At 45.5% G+C, this 19284-nt stretch overlaps 1 protein-coding gene across 6 annotated transcripts in view; it reads right to left on the reverse strand.

The window, feature by feature from the left end:
* Positions 1 to 4348: 4348 nt before the first annotated feature.
* myo16 (myosin XVI) overlaps positions 4349 to 19284 on the reverse strand; it is a 78745-nt gene continuing 63809 nt past the window's right edge. For 4 of the 6 annotated variants that reach the window (XM_040200816.2, XM_078090280.1, XM_040200817.2 and 1 more), the window contains 7 exons: positions 18809 to 18905; positions 18438 to 18711; positions 16949 to 17331; positions 15620 to 16852; positions 13557 to 13712; positions 13188 to 13273; positions 4349 to 7385 (listed from right to left, as the gene is read on the reverse strand). In XM_040200816.2, the coding sequence (XP_040056750.2) occupies positions 7221 to 7385; positions 13188 to 13273; positions 13557 to 13712; positions 15620 to 16852; positions 16949 to 17331; positions 18438 to 18711; positions 18809 to 18905 (2394 nt within the window). In that variant the 3' untranslated portion in view covers positions 4349 to 7220. Of the gene's footprint in view, positions 7386 to 11148; positions 11261 to 13187; positions 13274 to 13556; positions 13713 to 15619; positions 16853 to 16948; positions 17332 to 18437; positions 18712 to 18808; positions 18906 to 19284 lie in introns of all 6 variants that reach the window. The other 2 variants (XR_013452968.1, XR_005714354.2) reach the window with 1 other exon arrangement.

Raw genomic sequence — 19284 nt, forward strand, 5'->3', positions numbered from 1 at the left:
TGTACAGATCCATAGAATTGATCAGCTCCATATAGAAGCTGGGAAGGCGTATGGTATTTTCTTCCTCAAGCACACCTACAGACCACTGAATAGAGTGCCATGCTTTTGGGGGGCGGCGTGGGCCGTTAATGTAAACGCGACACGCGCGGCAAAGAGAGGTCTTTGAAGAGACGGCTCGAGGGGGAAAAAGGTACGGCGAGGCCTCACGTTGCCAAGAACACCACGCGGAGGTCAATGACGCCATGAATCTCTCTATGTACATATACATAATTGTGTCCTTTTTCCTTTGATGTTTATATTTCAGAGAGACGCCCTAGTCGACAGCACACGATCACACCCGACTACTCCCTCCATGATGACACCACCTCACAGGCGCGTATGTGCAGGAGCAAAAAGAGAACGTCTCAGTCCATCTGACCTCGTCAGCAACGAGGCGCTTAGTTAATTGCCACGTTAATTAGCCTTATCATCAAAGAGCGCCGCAGTGCTGACTGCTGGGAAAAACTGGAAGGGAAAGGTGTTTTTTTTCTGGCTTCCCTTTGGATTCAGTGAGCAAACAGGATTCATCTTCTGTTACTGATCTGCTGTCAATGATTCATGGCTTTGTTTTCGTCCTGTTCTTAAAGCATATGAGCGCTGTGAAATCATTGTGGTTTTATATCAGGACACAGATAGTGTTTTTTTATTACGTAAGAGGGACAGGAATCTTCATGTTGGTATATTAAGTGGCATTTATTTGTTGAGCTATTGCCACAACATGCCTCGGCATGGGAGCTGATGAACAGTGTGAGTGGAGAGTAATGACATATATATATATATACTCAAATAGCATACACGGCAGAAGGAAATGCACTCATTTACACATATAATTAGTACAAGATACTACAGAGGCACTGAAAACAGATCCCACGTTTCACATTGAACCCACATCGAGAAAAATGAGCGTATTTTCTAGTAACCTTTAAGTCCAATATTGATTATCTCATATATCCTCTCCTGCTTTTGTCGCCACTAAATTGGCTCTTTAATTGTTCCGCTACTCGTCAGTTCTTTAGTTCTCATGTTTGGTGCGAGTTTACGTTGATGTTTCCTCCAAAAACATCAACAAGGTTGTTGGGAGCAAAAGCAAAATGCTGAAAATGTTTACAGAGAATAAACGCAGAGGATGAAGACTGCTAGTGACCATTTTCATAATAAACATAAGGCTTTTCATTTTATTCTAGCTTTAAGAACACTTGTTTTTCGTAGTTGTTTGGCCGAGTGTGTGTGTGTAAGATTCTTGCCTAACGAGTTCACGTCTAATCGGGTGCTTTGCAGGTTGATCTGATGCGATGTGATGGATGTGTCTGGAGAGACGGACCTCAAAGTCGTTAATTGAAAATTGAGACAGTGTTGAGAGGATGTTATTGATTTCCATACTTGAGCGAGCAGCGTGCGGAAGTCCGGGGCCATCGAGGGGGTGGTGGGGGGGGGGGCTGCGAAGCGGTGACGAGGGAACAACAGCGGGCTCACAGGAGGAAAGAGAAAATGGAGAAATGGGGGATGGGGGTGGAGGAAGAGGACCAGAGGAGAGAAGAGGATCATGAGGTGAGGGAATGCGGTAAAAGTGGGGTTGAGGGATGGACATTACGGGGCCTTTAAACGCTTGGGAACAGAGCAGCATCTTTTACGTCAGGAGAATAACCCTAAACCTCCGTCTACCACGAAGCCAATGACGGCTCACAGCTGAGGGAGCAGCTCTGCTGACCTGCGCCTTTTCTCCACTGCATCGATCAGCCTGGAGCGAGCAGGTCCCCAGGCTGTTTATAAGTCAACATAAACCCACAAACCCTACAACCAGTTCTCAAGTAATCAATATAGGAGGGAATCGTGTTTACTCCTGTGTTCCATGGCCTTTAAAATGTCGCAGATGAAGAGGCTCCCACCGCTTTTCATTTTCTCCATCATGCCGCCTCCGTTTGTCAAGCACATAAACATGTAGACACAAAGACAAACTGTGCTGTATGTCAGCGTGTCGCTGGTGGGTTTATAAAGGTGGTTTGAAGGCCGAGGGCCAGAACACATGATCAATATCTTGTCTTCTCCTTCACACTGCGTGTGCACACTCGGTTTTGTGCTTCCTAGAGTTTGGGTTTAAACTGGCGTGATTCAAACCGACCTTTCTTCTCGTGGTCAAATACAGCGGTTTATTTAAACGGCCATTTGCGGGCGCTTTTGTGTTTTGTCGCTGTTGTCGTCCTCTGCCTGTGGTCAGATTAGTCGACACATTCATTGAGGCCAGGTCTGACAATTGCTGGCCATCTCCACCATCCTTCATTTCTTTTTGTTGACCCTTTAAACACGCAGGGGCTATTTATGGATGCGGTCCACACTGTGGTACAAACGGCTCCTGAGGAAAGCCCCGAGGGAGCGATGGAGACCAGGGCTCTAAATGGAAGGCTTGGAGGAAGGGATGTGTGTTTGATCCTGGGCTTACTGGTGTAGCATCAATAGGCGGCTCGGTCCAAATTATCATTTTGGCCATTTTCCCCCCTCCCGCTGTGGTCAAATGACAAAGTGACCCCATTGTCTAGTGGGGGGAGTGAAAAGGAAACAACCCTCCTATGTCGGGTGGGTCCGTGTGTTAAGACTTCAAATATGATCTTTTTTTATTTGGAAGCATTGTGAACAGTGCAGTTTAGTGGAAAAAAAAAAAATGTTATTTTTTATAAAACTGTCAATAGATTTTCAACCCAAACTCTGAATCAAACACTCACTCACAGATATCTTGCTTCTATCTTGAAGAACATATACGGCATGAGAAAATGAAAGGAGCTTTTATAAAGGTAAAATATGGGTGCTATTTTAGACGTGTGGTTATACATGATCATCTGCATATAGTGCAGGTTTAAAAAACTGAAGAAAGGTCAAAGTCATTTAAAATCTTCAAAAAATAAAAAAAAGCGACAGCTAAATGAGCTGTAATTTTATGTATTATTATGCAACAAACGCCATGTCAAATTCCATGTAGGACTAACATATTTTGGCAATAAAAGTTCCTGATTCCAGTTTCCAAAAGAAATAATCACAAAAATTCCAGGTAGCTGTATCAGTAGTAACGATGGACAAAGATAAGGAACATAAATGTCTCATATCTGGGGATTTATCTTGGGATCCCTCAGTCAGAGCTGGTAGCCGGGAAAGGTTTGGGGGCCGCTGCCGGAAATGTTGTCCCCTGCGACCCACCCGGGGTAAGCTGTTAAAGATGAGATTAGAGAGGAGATGACACAAGGTCAGACATTTTTCACTATTATATAGTTTTGTTTCACTCAAAGGAAACACTGTACACACACACACACACGTGTGTGTGAGTCACCCCCCTCCGGTAGAAGACCATGACACACACTGACGGATAACCTTCCAACCTCCCACACTCGTCGGGAAGCTTCCTAGGAACTACTGCTTCGGGGAAACATTCCTCCAAGTTACTCTAGCGGATAATTTATGTGGGAAGACAGTTTTTCCAGCTGAAACGACTGCGGCTTGTCTCGACCTGATTCCAAGTGAAAAACAAGACAGTTTAGTAAACACCTGGAGGAGGCAGCAGCTTGTCCGGCTCCCTTCACTCTTATCAGCCCTGCAAACGTATTCAACTTCTCACCGGATCGGTCCACCCACATTTAACAGAAGGGTCTTTTCTTACATTGTTCTAGTTATAATTAACAACTATAGCTGATTTTTCTCCACGCATCACAATCTTCACAGTGAAATACACACACATCAAGCCCACATATCTACTCAATCACGGACCTTTTTACAGTTTGTAAATGATGAAGTGTGGCAGTTTGGAAACAAAAGCACAGCGGAGTGCAATAGATTCGCACTGGTAACAACTACTTTTTTTGGGTGTGAATGCTGTGAAAATGGGAGTTTGCGGTTAACACCAGTTACTATTAAAGTTTAATCGAACCCACAAAGCACAACATGTGAATAGCAATGGTTTTATCTAGTGTTTAATGAAGTTTCCAGCTGAAAGTAGGAATGATTACTTAAGATTTGAACAAATGTTTTATGCACAAATTCGGAAATTTGTCCATTTTCAATACTAAATTATTTTTCCAGGGAAATTAGAAATATTTCCACCATAGGAATGGTATGAAAATGTATATAAATTAGACGAAATATTTGAATCAAGTTTCTACTATAAAAATTAGTGAGGAAAAGTGACAAAAATAATAGTGAGCTTGCGAGACCCAATGATGACAGAATCTGAAAAACTACCCAACGGATACAGACTCTTATGCATCAGAATCTTTGAATTTAAATAAATTAGATTTTATGTGTGCATGCACAAACATTAACGCTGGCATTGACACAATTGTGCTTTATTGCTGTACAGGTAGACTTATAAAACAGTGGAAACATAATGATGAAACATCACATACAATCTTTTCTATCCACAACCACATATTATGCCTGTTAAAAATGTCATGTACAAAAGAAACATTACCATAAAATAAAAAAATAAAAAAAAGAACACTATGAAAGGCAGTGAGATGCCCCCATTCAGATGCTAAAATATTGTGTCTCCAAACGGCTGTAAGTGGACTAGGGACAACAAGTTGGCCAATCGGCACTGGCTGTAGCACCAGAGAGCGGATCTCAGAGACGAGCGTTTTAGATTCCGTACTAACGGAAGCGACTGGCAGATGACCAACGCATACAACAGAGCTACGGCCGGGGATCGTATCCGATGCAGCCGATATGCTAAGGTGGATGTAGATGGATGGACAGTGTGGGAATTCACAGTGCAGTAAGGAGCAGTTCACATTAGACAGTCTTTTTCTGCATGAGCACATATTCTCATGCATACAAGCGCTGATATTCTTTAAAAGACAATAAAAAAAACAATTCATCTCATTTCATCGTTTCAGTAAACATCCATAATAAACATGAGTAAGCGAACACTTATCATAATGAAGGGCCAATGGAGAGGATGTAAGTTCTTTTATTGGCGTGGATCATAGGCTTGTTCTTGGTTCTTTTCTATTTTGCTTGATTGCGGATACATTTGAGTCCTTGTGTGAACGAGCTGAACCATACTATGATGTGGATGTTTGACATAGTTCTGCATTGCATTACTGCACTATTCATGCAACCCCAATAGCAGCATCCAAAGTGTGAATCATGGAGCAAATCAATAGATTATTAAAAAATGCTGCATCCTTACTAGCCCCTTAAAAGACAAAAAATATATAATAAAACTTGACGCATAACTTCTGAAGACAAGAATCACATTGAGGAGTCAGGTACACTGTAAGATACAGGTGCATGTTTCAGTAATAAGTTACACAGGGTTTCAGGCAGTAACAGTTTAAAATAAAAGTCTATACATTCAGCCAGTCAGTCGAAAGCACAGCTCAGCTCAGTCGCCATCTCTTGAATATCAGCGATCTTCTCTAATTCCTCTTGAATATTTGTGCACCAAGGCGCAGTGACAGCAGCCGAGATCGATCCTGTGATGGGACTGCTAATTCGTAAGGCTGAATCAATCAGTGGGAATGAGAAATCAATTACAGCCATTGATACTTTGTGGCTCTAAACAATCCGAACCGATCTCCGCTGACCAAACAGCTCGTTGAGACACATCCAGCCCATTGAGAAGTCAACAAGAAACCACATCAACATTGTGCACTAAAACATCTGCATCGCATCAGAGGAACTACAACCAAACAACTAAGGATGGATAGCGAATAGAGAATTTCATAGTAGACAATCATTCTGAGAAAAAAAAGGTATTCCATCCTAAAATAAACCTCTTCTCTTTACCTTAGTCATTGCATCTAACCCAAGACATTCTGGAATCTTCGTTTCACCATCATAGACAGTATTATCTTACCTCCTCCTCACCTTTTAATTCTATCTCTGTGCTTCTCCTCTTGTAGTGAAAGCTAGAACATACAACACTGGTCACTATTTACAAAGCAGTTACCATGGAAACACCAGTAGAGCAGGTTATACCCATTGAGAAGGTGTGTGTGTGCGGGGTGGGGGTCAATGACCAAGTGGGGGAAGGGGTCTGCTAGTTCGGGTTAAGGGCGGAGATGAGGGGAGGGCGTGGAAGGTGGAGGAATCTGTACAATAGGGTTTGTCCGTGCGCGAGTTCCTGAGCTCTGCACAATCTCCTGAACAACAACGCACAATTCTTATTTATTTTTCTTCCTTCTGGCCGATCTAGAAACACCACTGAATCGCAGCACCACCTATATTTGGTCATTTAAACTCAGTCTGTACATTTCTATATTCGAGGACTATGTGTGTATATATTTGATCTTAGAACTATACTTGTTAGTTTAGACGCATCTTTCACAAGTTGTGTCACTTTGGCACAGTCTTTGTTCACAACAAACTGTATACCTGCCAGCTAAAGCTCTGTAACTTTGGCGTTGCCGTCACACCTTAAACCAAAGCAGGACTGGTTTTGGCTCTGTTTCCTAGTAAAGGTTAGCGCAGTAGGTGCCATTGAAGCTGGAGGTTTTTATTCCTCAAAAGGCTGGTCGTCACTATGAGAGAAAGAGAGAAGTGCACCCTGGGATATACTGAGGTTACTCTGACCTCTGGTTGCAAAAAGGTCCCATATCGGAGCCAGTCCACTGATGCTAAAAACTGGAGGCGTACGAAGACGTCTGTTGACATGTAAACTTCTGAGCGTCTGCGGCGCACACACACACACAAGCATTCATGGGAACAGCACAGGACAGCACGTCCAGCGGAATCAGCACCATATTCAAGGGTCCAACTTCTTTGTCTGCAGCAGAACAACATGATACAAAGAGACTAAAAGGACCCTTTAATATCTGACTACTATTAAAACACTGCTGGTCTGATCTTTAATTCAGCCTGGACATCATACTTCTCAGCAGAACTGAAAAGAAAAATCATCTGAATGACTTAAATCACAACCTCATGGACCTTTGCTGTGTCAGAATTCCACATGTTGTTTTGTTTGTTTGGGGTTTTTTTTACAGACAATTGCCGGCGCTACAGAGGGCTGATCTTCGGGGCAATCCTCGAGTCAAGAGGTGCCGAGGCGGCGCTTTGGGCCCAGGGACAAGGCTCATGCTTTGGGTCTTGGAGCGACGACTTCGCCCCTGAGCATCGAGGTCGGATGGTCCACGTATAAAAAAGAAAAGAAAAAGAAAAGCAGGGCCGATGCATAAGAGTGCAGCTCACAACCTCTGTCATGGAGAGGCCTTCCTATTGGTCCAGAGCAGCGTGGGGGGCGGGGACTGGGATGGACGGTGCCTCCAGTCACCCCGCCCCTCACACTGCGCTCGCCGCCATCGCAGAAGCTCCCCAAGGGTGACACTCTGGTCCCTGCTGGACAGACGCAGGCGCTGGAACACCTGGAGCACCGAGGAGAGAAACAGAGCATGTTTACATTTAAAAACACACAGTAAAGAAATGGATGACAGAAAGGTGAAATGACTACGCTGGGATCGGAGGAAGTAGGGAAAAGGAAGTGTGAATGACAATGTTTTTATAAAAGAAAAAGTAGCTCATTTCATTGCAAAAGAGTCCCAAAACGGACCAAGATATTCAAAAATACCATCATCGAATAAGGCGGCGATCACTGGGCTGGCCTTTCCTATCAAAGTTAACCGGTAACAGAGGGAAGCACTGGGGGATCCCTCCTTTGACTGACAGCGCTACTCCGTTCCATATTCTGTCCCTGGACGCACTAGAAAGAAGGTCCTGTGAAGTACACAGGGGATCCTTGTGCAGCGAGCAACTCCAGTGGCTCCGGTTTCTTCTCGGGTCAAATGCTCAAAAGGTGCACACACGGCTATCGTTCTGTGCAAAGAACATCATCTGTCATCTGCCAGTACACCCCCGTGTAAACTGATCAGACAGGAATTCAAATCGGCGTCTTTCTGGAACGCTCTTTCTGGAAGCAGAGGATGTAATGGGGGCACTTGATGGGCTGTGAAAGTGCAAATAACGGTTCCCTCATGGCCGGAGAGAAGATCTAAAGGATCAGGTGGGCATTACTATACTTTACATTATTCCTACGAACATTCTTACGCTGACCTCCCTATCCTGCCCCAGCACAGCCCCACAGCCCATTGATTCCTCCTGAAGCTGGAAATCTTTAAGAAACATATAGTTCATTACGGAGAGGTCACGTAAATTCCTAAAACACGTGCTGTGGTTTTCAATAGATGTGATTCCAACAGGACTAACTAGTATATTCGTCACAGAGTGTTTTAGTCAAGGATTAATACACATTAACTGCACTAGTGAGTGATTATAGCTGAAGGATGTTGCTCAGAATAAAACCGTATGAATCCTGAATGTCCCCCTGTGCAACAATGACACTATGACAAGGAATACGCTGTATTATCTCCTATATAGTGTCAGTAATGTAAATGCATTTTTGATTAAAGTATTTTGATAGGAGTCATTTCATTGTGACAGTGTATCACCAGTCATGTATTTTTTTAATTTCTCATGAAACCTATTAATCTGACTCCAGCCCCCCCGCGACCCTGTGTGCAGGATAAGCGGTTTGACAATGGATGGATGGATGGAACCTATTAATCTGTACTCGATGCTTTGATCTCAGTTTCGTGCATTGTTCCCTGTGCCGGGCGTTGCTTCTACCGCCCTCCTTCGCCTTCAGCTAAATAAAGTAAAGCAATAAATAAATTGGAACATTTCCTCCGCATATTGCCACATGCTTTGACATAAACACATAAGCAGGATCATGTGCACATATTTGGACAACCGCACACCTGTGAGTGTCCATATGCACACGCACTCAATCACACATACACATTGATTGACTGCACAAGCACCGTACCCAGTGACCTAATCCATAATTTACACCTCCCTGCCAGGCTATTCTCTGCTCTGGCGCCGGCCAGGAACACCAGCTACTGGAACAGTAGACAAGTAGGAACACCGTGTCCTGCGATGCATGACTGTACATGGACACACAAACACACACACACACACACACACACACACACACACTCTCACCCAGACACTCTCCCAATAATGCAACATCAGATACCAGGACATTACAATGCAATAGTTCTGAGAGAACATTTTAATAGATTCATAGTTTGTGGCCCAACGCAAGGTCATCTGGCAAAAGTATTGAGGCCAAGCTCAACTTTTTACAGATCACATATCCATCCTGAGAGATCATTCAGTATTCTGTTACTCAGACTGTATGACAATTTAGTTCTTTCTTCTCTTACTGGTACCCGAAACACTCCAATTGAGCTCCTTATATTTTTAATTGTGTTCCCCTATTAGGTGTCATCTATCAAAACTGATATGAATTGATATGAAATTGCTGAAACAATTTAATAAAGCAGCCCAGACATCCTCATACATCTCACTTCTTAACCGCGCCCTCTCTTACAATTGCGTGGGGGAGGGAGCCCATGTCCTGACCAGCATGTTAATGGTTGGTAATGTTATGCTAATAAAATGGTAATGTCGCAAGTGTAGTGGTCACTTCAAACTGTCACTCAAAGACAGAATGCAGTGAGGCCACAGTGTGGCTCAGAAAACCGACAAACACGTGTGTTTTCTAATCCACGCATCACATAAACACCCTGAATGCACATTATTTTCTATATATTGGTGCAGAAAATGAACAGCTCCAGGTGTAAACATCACATCATCTTTTACCAAATAGTGTGTATTTCTAGATTTGCCCCACAACCACGAGGAGTAAAGCAAATGGCGGCAAAAAAGAGGCTCTGCTGCAAGGAAGTGATGCCGTTGGTCGCGCAAGATGGTTCTGGGAAATTTGGAATGAGTTACGTTTCAGATTTCACTATGATACTTTTATTCAAAACAAACACTTTAGCACTGACAAACACGGAACACCATCCTTGTCTGTCATTCTCATCTTTATGGTTATTATTCTAAGTAGCAAATATGTGGCACAATCCTCCTCTCACGTGAATCAGAATTACAGCCAAGGAGAAAAACTAAGAATATTAATGTCTATCACCCGTCATTTAGTCTAGACTGCTGTTGACTACTAACTACAGGAACCAGAACAGGCCAGTCCATTCATTCCTAATGGAGTTGTCCATCCCCCTGGTCTTCCTGCATCGTTTCCTGGTCATTTATCCCATTAGATCTGCTAATCCTATACAAACACGGTGTGGAATGCAGCTAATTGAAAGGCATTCTGGGTCACTGAGTCGTTCCCCATCTTTTGAATGAACTCATGGTAATGAACCTGTTCCAGACAACACACCGCATTGCTGAAGTAAAGAATCAAGATACAAGTTAAAGGATACCAGCAACCAACCACTAGTTCTCATGTTTTCTACAGTGAGCTTATGTCAGACAGATGCAGGCTCCTTAGATTGGGACACTTTTAGTCAGAAGTAACTGCACTGACAAAAAAGCACTGAGAAAAAACCTAAATGTTAAGAAGTGCAACCCATCCTCTCACACAAGAACAACGTAGATCGTTTTTCAAATCTTAAAAGAATCAAACAACTAATAATGTGGATGAAAAGGGGAAATGATGAGCAGGTACACAGATGAGAGAGAGGAGGGCGGAGCAGCAGTGTCACTCATTCTTGCATCCGATTGTTGATCCCAGATAAGGTCTTTTTCCTTTTCTTTTTTTTTTAAACATTGGTGTTTAAACACCAGTGTTTAAAAAAAAAAAAAAAAAGAGCACAGTAAACAAGGGAAGTCGGGGAAGCCAAAAAGCAGCGGTTTTCAAGAGGTTTCCTCTGAGGGGCCACCATCTGAATCTTCAGATTAAAGTAACCAGAAATTCGTCACATAAACTCCCTGCATTAACGGTGCCGTTTCACATTGTTGGTTTGTTTATTTCCAATGTTGGAAAAATATGTATCTAGGGGAGAACTGTCCTTTCAAATGCTCTTTATAATTGGAAAGATAAGTAACTAGCAAATGCAAGATGACCATACTCTTCATTATCCACGAAGGAGACAACTAAACATTTTTAGGAGGGTAACTCCTTCCTAAGAATAGACTGTGTGGAGTATTACCAAGAAAGGGCTCGTTTTTAATGCGTGATCATTCATTTCACGATCCCACAAAGGGTCTATGAAAAGCGCTGCTATTGGGGCCGGAGAGTAGCGAGCAAGGACGTACACTCACCACATCCCTACATGTGAACAGGGCTTCCTGTGAACCCCCCCCCCGATCCCCCCTCCTCGCTGTTTTAGAGGGCTGCCCCCGCACCGAACGGAGAAAAGTTGAGATGACCCCTCTGGAAGATAAAAGAGGGGAGTGAGGATAACAGCAGAGCTCATTAGAACCAAAAGGAGGAAGAGAGAGAGAGAAAGTCATTTCCATGCAGCCTGATAGCTCAATAGTCAGAATTTGGAACACTGGACCATTACATTTGCAGCACAAATGTGTTTTAGACTTTCTCGGCAGCCTCAAGCGGCTGAGTTCATCCCTAATGTGTAGGCAACCTGAGAATTGTGAAGTGGGTACATTTCATGCCCTCCACGTCTCTAGTGGCAGTATCTTATGAATGTCCTTAGCTCCTGAAAGAGGGACACTATGTGCTTTGTTCGTTCTTGTGCTTCATGCACCACTGACAGTGATACCAAACCACTGACTGAAGCAGTCTGTGATGAATCTGAATCAGTTTTTGTGTGGCAAAACTTTCTGGAGCGGGATGAAAAGACTGTATTCTGTAATAATGGATGCAGCAACACAGAATATTGATCAGAGAATTTCCTTTGTGATTGACATTTTAGCTGTAATTCGACTTCCAGGTGAAACCGATGCAGTTATTGAATAACTGGATAACCTGCAGAAAAGGCTGCAATGTTAATATCAGTAGATCGATTGTTGTTATGACAGCCGGTGTCTTAAATAAATCAAATTTCCTGTTTGAGTTTGTGGGTTCACTGCTGAGCCTGTGGACATGAACTTAGTAACAACACAGTGGAAGTCTGAGGCTGTGTGTGTGTGTGTGTGTGTGTGTGTGTGTGTGTGTGTGTGTGTGTGTGTGTGCGCGCTAAGGATCTTTTGGGGGGTATTTTTAATATAGTTTTATAGTTTAAGTTTTGCCCTCTTCTTTCATGTTTTAGAAGCATATGAACACATTTAGTGTACAAAATGCTTTGTGGCCGAACATTAATAGAACGACTGCAGTCGCTTTTATTAACTCGTGCTTACGCTTTGTAACGCATTACTGATTTTAATAAAAGGGATTTTATCGAGAGCTCAGCTGACCGGTAATGATTGCTGGTCTATACGAATACATCCACCATAAAGATAGTTGAGACGGGCCGTTGGAGGCACACGCGCATTAGTACTGAGTGTATTGTTTGCAAACAGATCTCATCTTGTCTCTCCGTAAATACAGGTTACAGGTGGACTAGATACATTATAAGAAAGTGGAAGTTATAATAAGATATAAATCCAAAACAGAATGATTTGCTCAACAAGCTAATAATTCAGTATGGGTCTACAAACAATTACATGTTGTTGTTGTTGAAATGGCCTTATTGTAAGTTGCTTTGGATAAAAGTGTCAGCTAAATGACATGTAATGCAATATTGTAGTAACTTCTTGGGGGAATACTTTAGTTTGATGATGGATAAACAAAAGAAAGCACAAATCAAAAGAATATAAAGGTGGGCTTTGTTAATAAAAGACAATCCTATCAAATATCTATTTTTGCTTGCGGTGATGCAGCAGATAGTTGTCATGAGAGCTTTGTGGCTCCACGTTGTGACGCCGTGCCTGAAGAGTTGTTAGTCATTTGAGTGAGATCAAACACCTCTATGCTTATAACGGATTACATTATTAAGGCCTTTTAAAATACGTGGAGTTGTCAGTTTGTGGTGTCTTTTTTCCCAAAAGTTCTTTAATTCATGATGATTTTTAGGTGGTCATCAGACTTTTATCAAATTGCATATATCAGGGGCCGAGTTTGTGTGTGTGCACGTGAGCACCTGTGCGGGACATTTAATTGAATCCTGTAACCAGACACCTGTCTGCAGAGCCAGAGAAAGATCACATGTCACCCGTGAAACATGTTGCTCAAAGGAGGTCACTTTCCTGTCCATTCAAAATGTCGACCAACCCACAAAAAAATACATGCCTGACAGTTGTGTTGCCATTGTCTCCGGGTTAGTGTGCGCAGTTTGCACTGTTGTGTGTGTCTATGCGTTTACCTGAGTATGATGGCTGTCCATGTGTCTGTGCAGAGAAGTGGCGCTGGAAGTGTTGGACTTGCTGTGACTCTCGTCCTCTCGTGACCCTGAACACACAAAACCAAAAATACATTACATTGCAAAAGAATGCGAGAGCGAGTCCTCTCACACACAGACGCACATCTCTCCCTTCGAACACAAGCAGAAACAAATAAATGTCAAAAAAAAAGCAAGGAATTTCCAACCATGTCAAACCTTTCCTTCTCTTTATGTGAAAAGTATTTAAGTGCTGATGTGATTATGTTGTGATTTGGGCAGAAGGTGCTTACTTCACTCCACAGGACAGTTTTCTTGCTTCCTGAATTATGCATGTAAACGTGCACGATTTACCATTGGAGATCTGGTTGCCGTTCTCCATGGGGGCGGGGCTCGGGCAGCGAGGATGCGTGTGGTTGTTAGCGTTCTTGTCCTGTAGCTGCAGAGATGGCGAGGTGGGGGCCGAGCCATAATCTTCCCTCCCTGGCAGATTGATATTAGAATTGAATCCTGGGAGGAATAGAACACACGCTACATGTCAGTACATGTCATATGCAGTAGACATCAGATAAAGTTTACAATGGATAAGGCATAACAGATATCCAAAACCGCACAAGGAGTCATGTGTCAATTTCCAGGATCTTCTCGACTTACTCAAACTCCTTCTAGCTTATGAAGTATTTAAAAAATGATTCATCGGCTCTGTCTGGCAGAGCGGTGACGCCACATGAGCTGCCTCTGCGCCTCAAGGCCCACATGCTGTGACACACCGTAAGAATAAAAGACTGAGCACATACTGTTTGTGCATGAGAGTGTGAATGGGAATTTGTCAGCTGCTGTCCCATACTGAGAATGTGTGCCTCCTGGTCCCTCCATGGTCACAAGATGCCTAAATATAAACTCGCCAAACTCCACTTTGGGTCCCACGGGGTCGGTGTGTGTTTCTGAGGCACCCAAGGACAGGTACTCCACAGGAGCGTTGCATGTTCGTGAGGCCTCATGGTGATTATTTGGGATTTGTGGACTATGAGGGAGAAGTTTGACTTTTTAACAGTTTCGGCCAATTTGTACGTCGCTGTCGAGGCATGGGGGCGTTGACAGCAACTTCCTAAAGCCTGAAGACCAGCGTCCACAGGCATCCCTGTGGGTTCGTCACTCCCTGAGAGGAGGAGGAGGAGGAGAGGCAGCTGCTCTTCACAGAGATGTCTGGGATAGCAACTGTAACCCCAAGGCCCCTCCCACAGCGTCAGGTATCACACCGGCCGCCGAAACGGAACGGAAGTACGCCATCCCGTTAAGCCCGTCGGCATCCCCCACACGCTCTGATCTAAGTGGAGCGCCTCGCTATGCCCGCTCGAAATAACAGCTGGGTCGTGAACCCCAGTGCCATGTTCACCGGTCACACACACCGTTTCCATGACGCCAGGGCTCCTCCTGTGCACGTCCAGGTTCTTAGAGTAAGAGCGAGATGTCATTTGAGGCCTCGGGATTTACTTTACTTACGACACACACACACACACACACACACACACCACTTTGTCTCATCTAAATTAGGCAGAAGCACAATTGTATGAGACTCAAGCAGGATGAGCGATTATGGAGAGCAACACGTTCACTAGATTTTAACAGCAGTGACAGTGCTTTCAGTAGAACATGAATGAGCTGTTCAATATTTGATATCCATACTCATCTCACTACTGCTCATGTATTATTCACCCGGCCACAACAAATACACTTGGAGCAAACAAGGACTGCGACAAAAACAGAGTTGGACAAGACAGTTTCTTTTCCCAAATGCCCGTGCTTCCTCCAGCTGACGGTAAAAATTCAGTCTCATAAAGCCAACCAAAAAGTAAGTCTCTTTGTGGGTTTGGAACCGTTGACCTGAGGAACCTCCCCCTTTATGGTTTTACGTGTGAAACATGTCAGGCCTCCGTTTGCAAAGGACAACCTGTTCATCAATGTGTATGTGCTCTTAATGTAGCGCATAGAGCTACAAACGCAGCTAGATCCATATTTTAGTGCAGCATGGAGCCTAATGGGCAACACCAGCTAGCTCTTTTGGTAACGTGTTACGTCTCCGGGTTCTGGAACAGACGCGTTGCCTCAAGTGGTCCAATAAGGGTGGCTGGTTACAACACTTGAATCAATGGAAGAAGTCTCTAAGAGAGGGGGGGGGGTGCCTCCATCTCACCTCTCGACCACTTCAACAGAGCATGTGTGTAAACCCACACCCCCACACGAGACCAGGGGTTATTACTCACCTACAACCCCACGACAAAGGGGTAATCACCCAGTACCCAATAAATCATGTGCCACCGAGCAGCCTGAGACTCGCAGCAGGTAGAACACATAACGGACTCCTGCACTGCTGCCCAAATGTTTGCGCGCGCACCCACAGTGTGTTACTGACAAACCTCCGTCTCGCATCTTGCGCGCTGGGGTGGACTTCCGCAACAGGCTGCGCCCGGAGCTGAACAGAGTGTTGAGCTCATCCAGCGGGCTGGTCAGGGGTCTGCCGTTGGCTGGGTTGAACAGCAGGGGAGAGGAGGAGCAAGAGTGTGCTCGCCGGGGTTCAGGACGTGACATCTTGGCAGGGGAGTAGGGAGGTGGCTTGCCAAGGGGTTCCCCGCCTGTCCTATTAGAGGATGCGAGTTTGGGGGCGTCCGAGCTGCCCGTGACGGACGCTGCTCGGGTCAGAGAAAGAAAGTTAGCCTCAGGCGGGAAGGGGAAGTATGAAGGGGGTCTGTAGGGAGGAGGAGGAGCAGCATTCGGAGCAGGTGGCGGAGGTGGAGGGGTCAGAGGAGGTGTGGACTTTTTCTCTGGCATGAGGACGGTGAGGCTGGGGGAGGAGTCGGCCCTCTGGCGGGAAAACTGTGGGGAGAGGGGGCTGTCCGGGCCAGTGGCGTAGTTCAGGTTTGTTTCAAACACAGGCAGCTTCTTAACCTCTAGCGGGGTCAGGGGCGACTCGTCTGACGCAGGGGAGCAGGTGACGGGAGACGGGGGAAACACCAGCAGAGGTGGACGGTGGGGAAGCAAGTTGGGGAAGGGAGCAGGGATGTCACAGCCGCTGTCTTTGCCATGGGTTTTGAGGACTCCACCGTTGGGGGCGCTCCGGGAGTGAGAAATGTCCGCCATCCGTTTGCTGTCCGTCTGAGAAAGAGAGGGCCCCAATCCAACCAGGCTCAAGCCGAGTGCCTCCAACTTGGCGGCCTTGCTAACCACAGCGGACGGCTTCGCACCGTCCTCGTGAGGATAGTATTTCATCTCCTCATAAACGGCCTCGGAGTCGGCCGGCTCGGGACTGTCGGGGGGCTCCTGGAGACTTCGAGCCCGCGGCTGGGAGCCCACCATCTCGATGTACACGTCCTCGTCATCTCGGCTCTGGTAAAGGCTCAGCCCTAAGCCTTGCGGGGCGTCCACAGAGGCCGCTTTCTGCAGCAAACCGCCGAACCCTCCGAACCCCCCGGCACGGGACAGCAGGGCTAGCTTTACGTCGGCAGGACGCAGCTGGTGGATGTGGTGGGCCACAGCGTTGATCTCCTCATAGGAGCCCGACAGCTTGGTGTTGGGACTGCGCTTCGGTTTTGGAGGAGGCACCTTCCTCATGGTTGTGTAGTCATCGCTGTGGGGACGGGGTTTGGACAGGGCTGAGGAAATTACAAAGAATGCCATTTAATACAGAGAAAGTTAGGGCACGGAAAAGCATCGTCTGCACGTTTTAAAGAAAAGGTGAAGCTAATTACCTGCGGGGTCTGTGGGGGACAGCTGGGACTTAGGAGGGCTTCCGGCTGGCGAACCAAACCCTTCTGGAGTGGGGCACTCTTTGACTGCCATCGTCAAGCCTGCACTGACTGCTTCATAAGATGCACTCAGGCGAGTGTTGGGGTCCCTCTTTGGTTTGGGCGGAGGTTGCTTCCGGGGAGAGGAAAGACCTCCCCCGCATGCTGTGTCCTCATTGGTATGAGCAGCCTGCTGCAGGGCTGGTTTGATGGATGGACCAGCAGAGGAATGGACCAAGCTCTCCATGGCGAGGGGGATGGGAACTGAGCTGGAGCGAAAGTGGCGAATAACTCGACTGCCCCCATTGACAGGACCGTCATAGACTTTCACGCTTTTATCCACAACCCTATAAATAGAAGAAAAATAACAATTTATATTTAAGTGGCAGAAAGAAAATATTTGACCATCTCCATCACTTCTGCTTCATGATTTACTCTAAAAAAACATTAAAATTACAGGCACAACCTTTTTTCTCATCCACTGGCTTTGTGATCCAGATTGAGTTAATTATGTCATTTAAATCAACATGCTCAAGCCCAGCGTAGTCCTGCTTCAACTGTCACACCACAAATATGAGCTAAGGAGGGCAATTGAAGGATAAAAACCAAAGAGATTATGCTTTAAATCTAATCTTCTTCCAGTGAAAACATCAAGCTTGATATTTCGGTTGCTAATCTGTATGAGCCATCTGTTGGTTGCAGGATTGCAGGCAGGGAGGGGAGCATGTGTGTAGATGATGAGCATGTGTGTAGATGATGGGGGAAGGCATTTTAATAACCTGCAGAGAAATTAGGTGGATATAATCCCCTCTACAATGAAACAACCGTGACTCCTCTCCCAGTCTGACTACTGACAGTCCTCCTGTTGGAAGCCTCCCTGTTTTTCACCCCCAGCAGCAGATGCTACACGCACAAGGACACACAGGGACGCACAAGGACACACAGGGACGCACAAGGACACACAGGGACGCACAAGGACACACAGAGGACACAGATATCACTGTGTGCATATTTTTCTTTAAGGATATATTTCTTACTCCTGAAGTTAAAACAAATGTTGATGTGATGTTCCAAGCACACCAACTAATTTCAGTATTTGTGTGTCAAAATTATGAAAAATGTCAGTGCAGTGTTGGGTCTCAACTTGTGCTCTTCATTCAAATTATACGCGATGGTGAATCATTTTATACTTTTACGGCCACTTTAAAGTTGAAAACGTGCTTTATTGAGTTGGACAATAAATCTTAAAAGAAATGTATTCATATTGTGGCAGAGAAAAAATATGATAATAAAATAAGCACATGAATTATGCAGTGTAATGAACATACAATATATCACAAGAATAAAACAACATTGGGAAACAATGAATAAGTGCACATCAATGTTGCTTTGTATCTTCACCTTGAGAACTGAATGAAGGCGTGTGAACCAAAGGGGGCGTTTGCTAATTTACCTCCTGACAGGCTGATCCTCCTCCTTGCCCACCGGCTCGGGCCGCTCGCCAAGCGGGGGGCTATTGCCCAGGGCGTTGGGAAGGCTGTTGCCATGGCAGCGTAGGCGGTCGCTCTCTCGTGCGATGTCGGAAGCGTTCTGGATGACCAAGTGGTCGTAGGTTCGCAGCCCCATATTTTCTGTCCCCTGCAGGAAACGCTGCACACTGCACTCGTCTTTCTGCTGCAACGACAGCCGGTGACGAACACGCCGCCGGACCAGCCAGCCACGGACCACTGACACGGGGAAGAGACGGCAACGGCCTCAGGGAATGCGATACAGATCAACCCAAAGGAGAAACATGGCTTGTTGGTTCATCGTTTTGGATATTACCTTTCTGGCAGGTGATGATCTTTTTATGAAACTGGTAGCAGCGGTCGTTGAGCTGTTCCGCCTGCCAATACCTCAGGAAGACCTTGCTGATGCCCATCTAACAACACAACAACACAAGCCGTCATTGCTGTTCTCCACATCGCCATCATCAGCTTCTGGGAGTCTGGCGGTCTTCTGTTGGGGATCTGAGAAGAGTGTGTCCTGCTAGTTGCGGGACAGCAAAGACGTAGCATAATAGACTGGGTGGGGCGCGTGGGGAGGGTATGGAGTTTAAATGTTGACCGCATTTAGAGGGCGTGTAGGGGAACGGGGGGGAGTCAGAGGTCCCTTGATACCAGGTGCACCGAACTGTAGGGGGGGGGGGGGCAAACTTGCATTCCAACACACGCTACTTAAGGGAGGGGTCTGTGAGTGTGTCTAGCAGAACTGCATGAAAAGGTGTCTGCAGAGCATTGTGTAGAGTGTATGTGCGTGAG

The sequence above is a fragment of the Gasterosteus aculeatus genome, chromosome 16, assembly GCF_964276395.1.
Source record: "Gasterosteus aculeatus chromosome 16, fGasAcu3.hap1.1, whole genome shotgun sequence".
NCBI classification, from domain to species: domain Eukaryota; kingdom Metazoa; phylum Chordata; class Actinopteri; order Perciformes; family Gasterosteidae; genus Gasterosteus; species Gasterosteus aculeatus.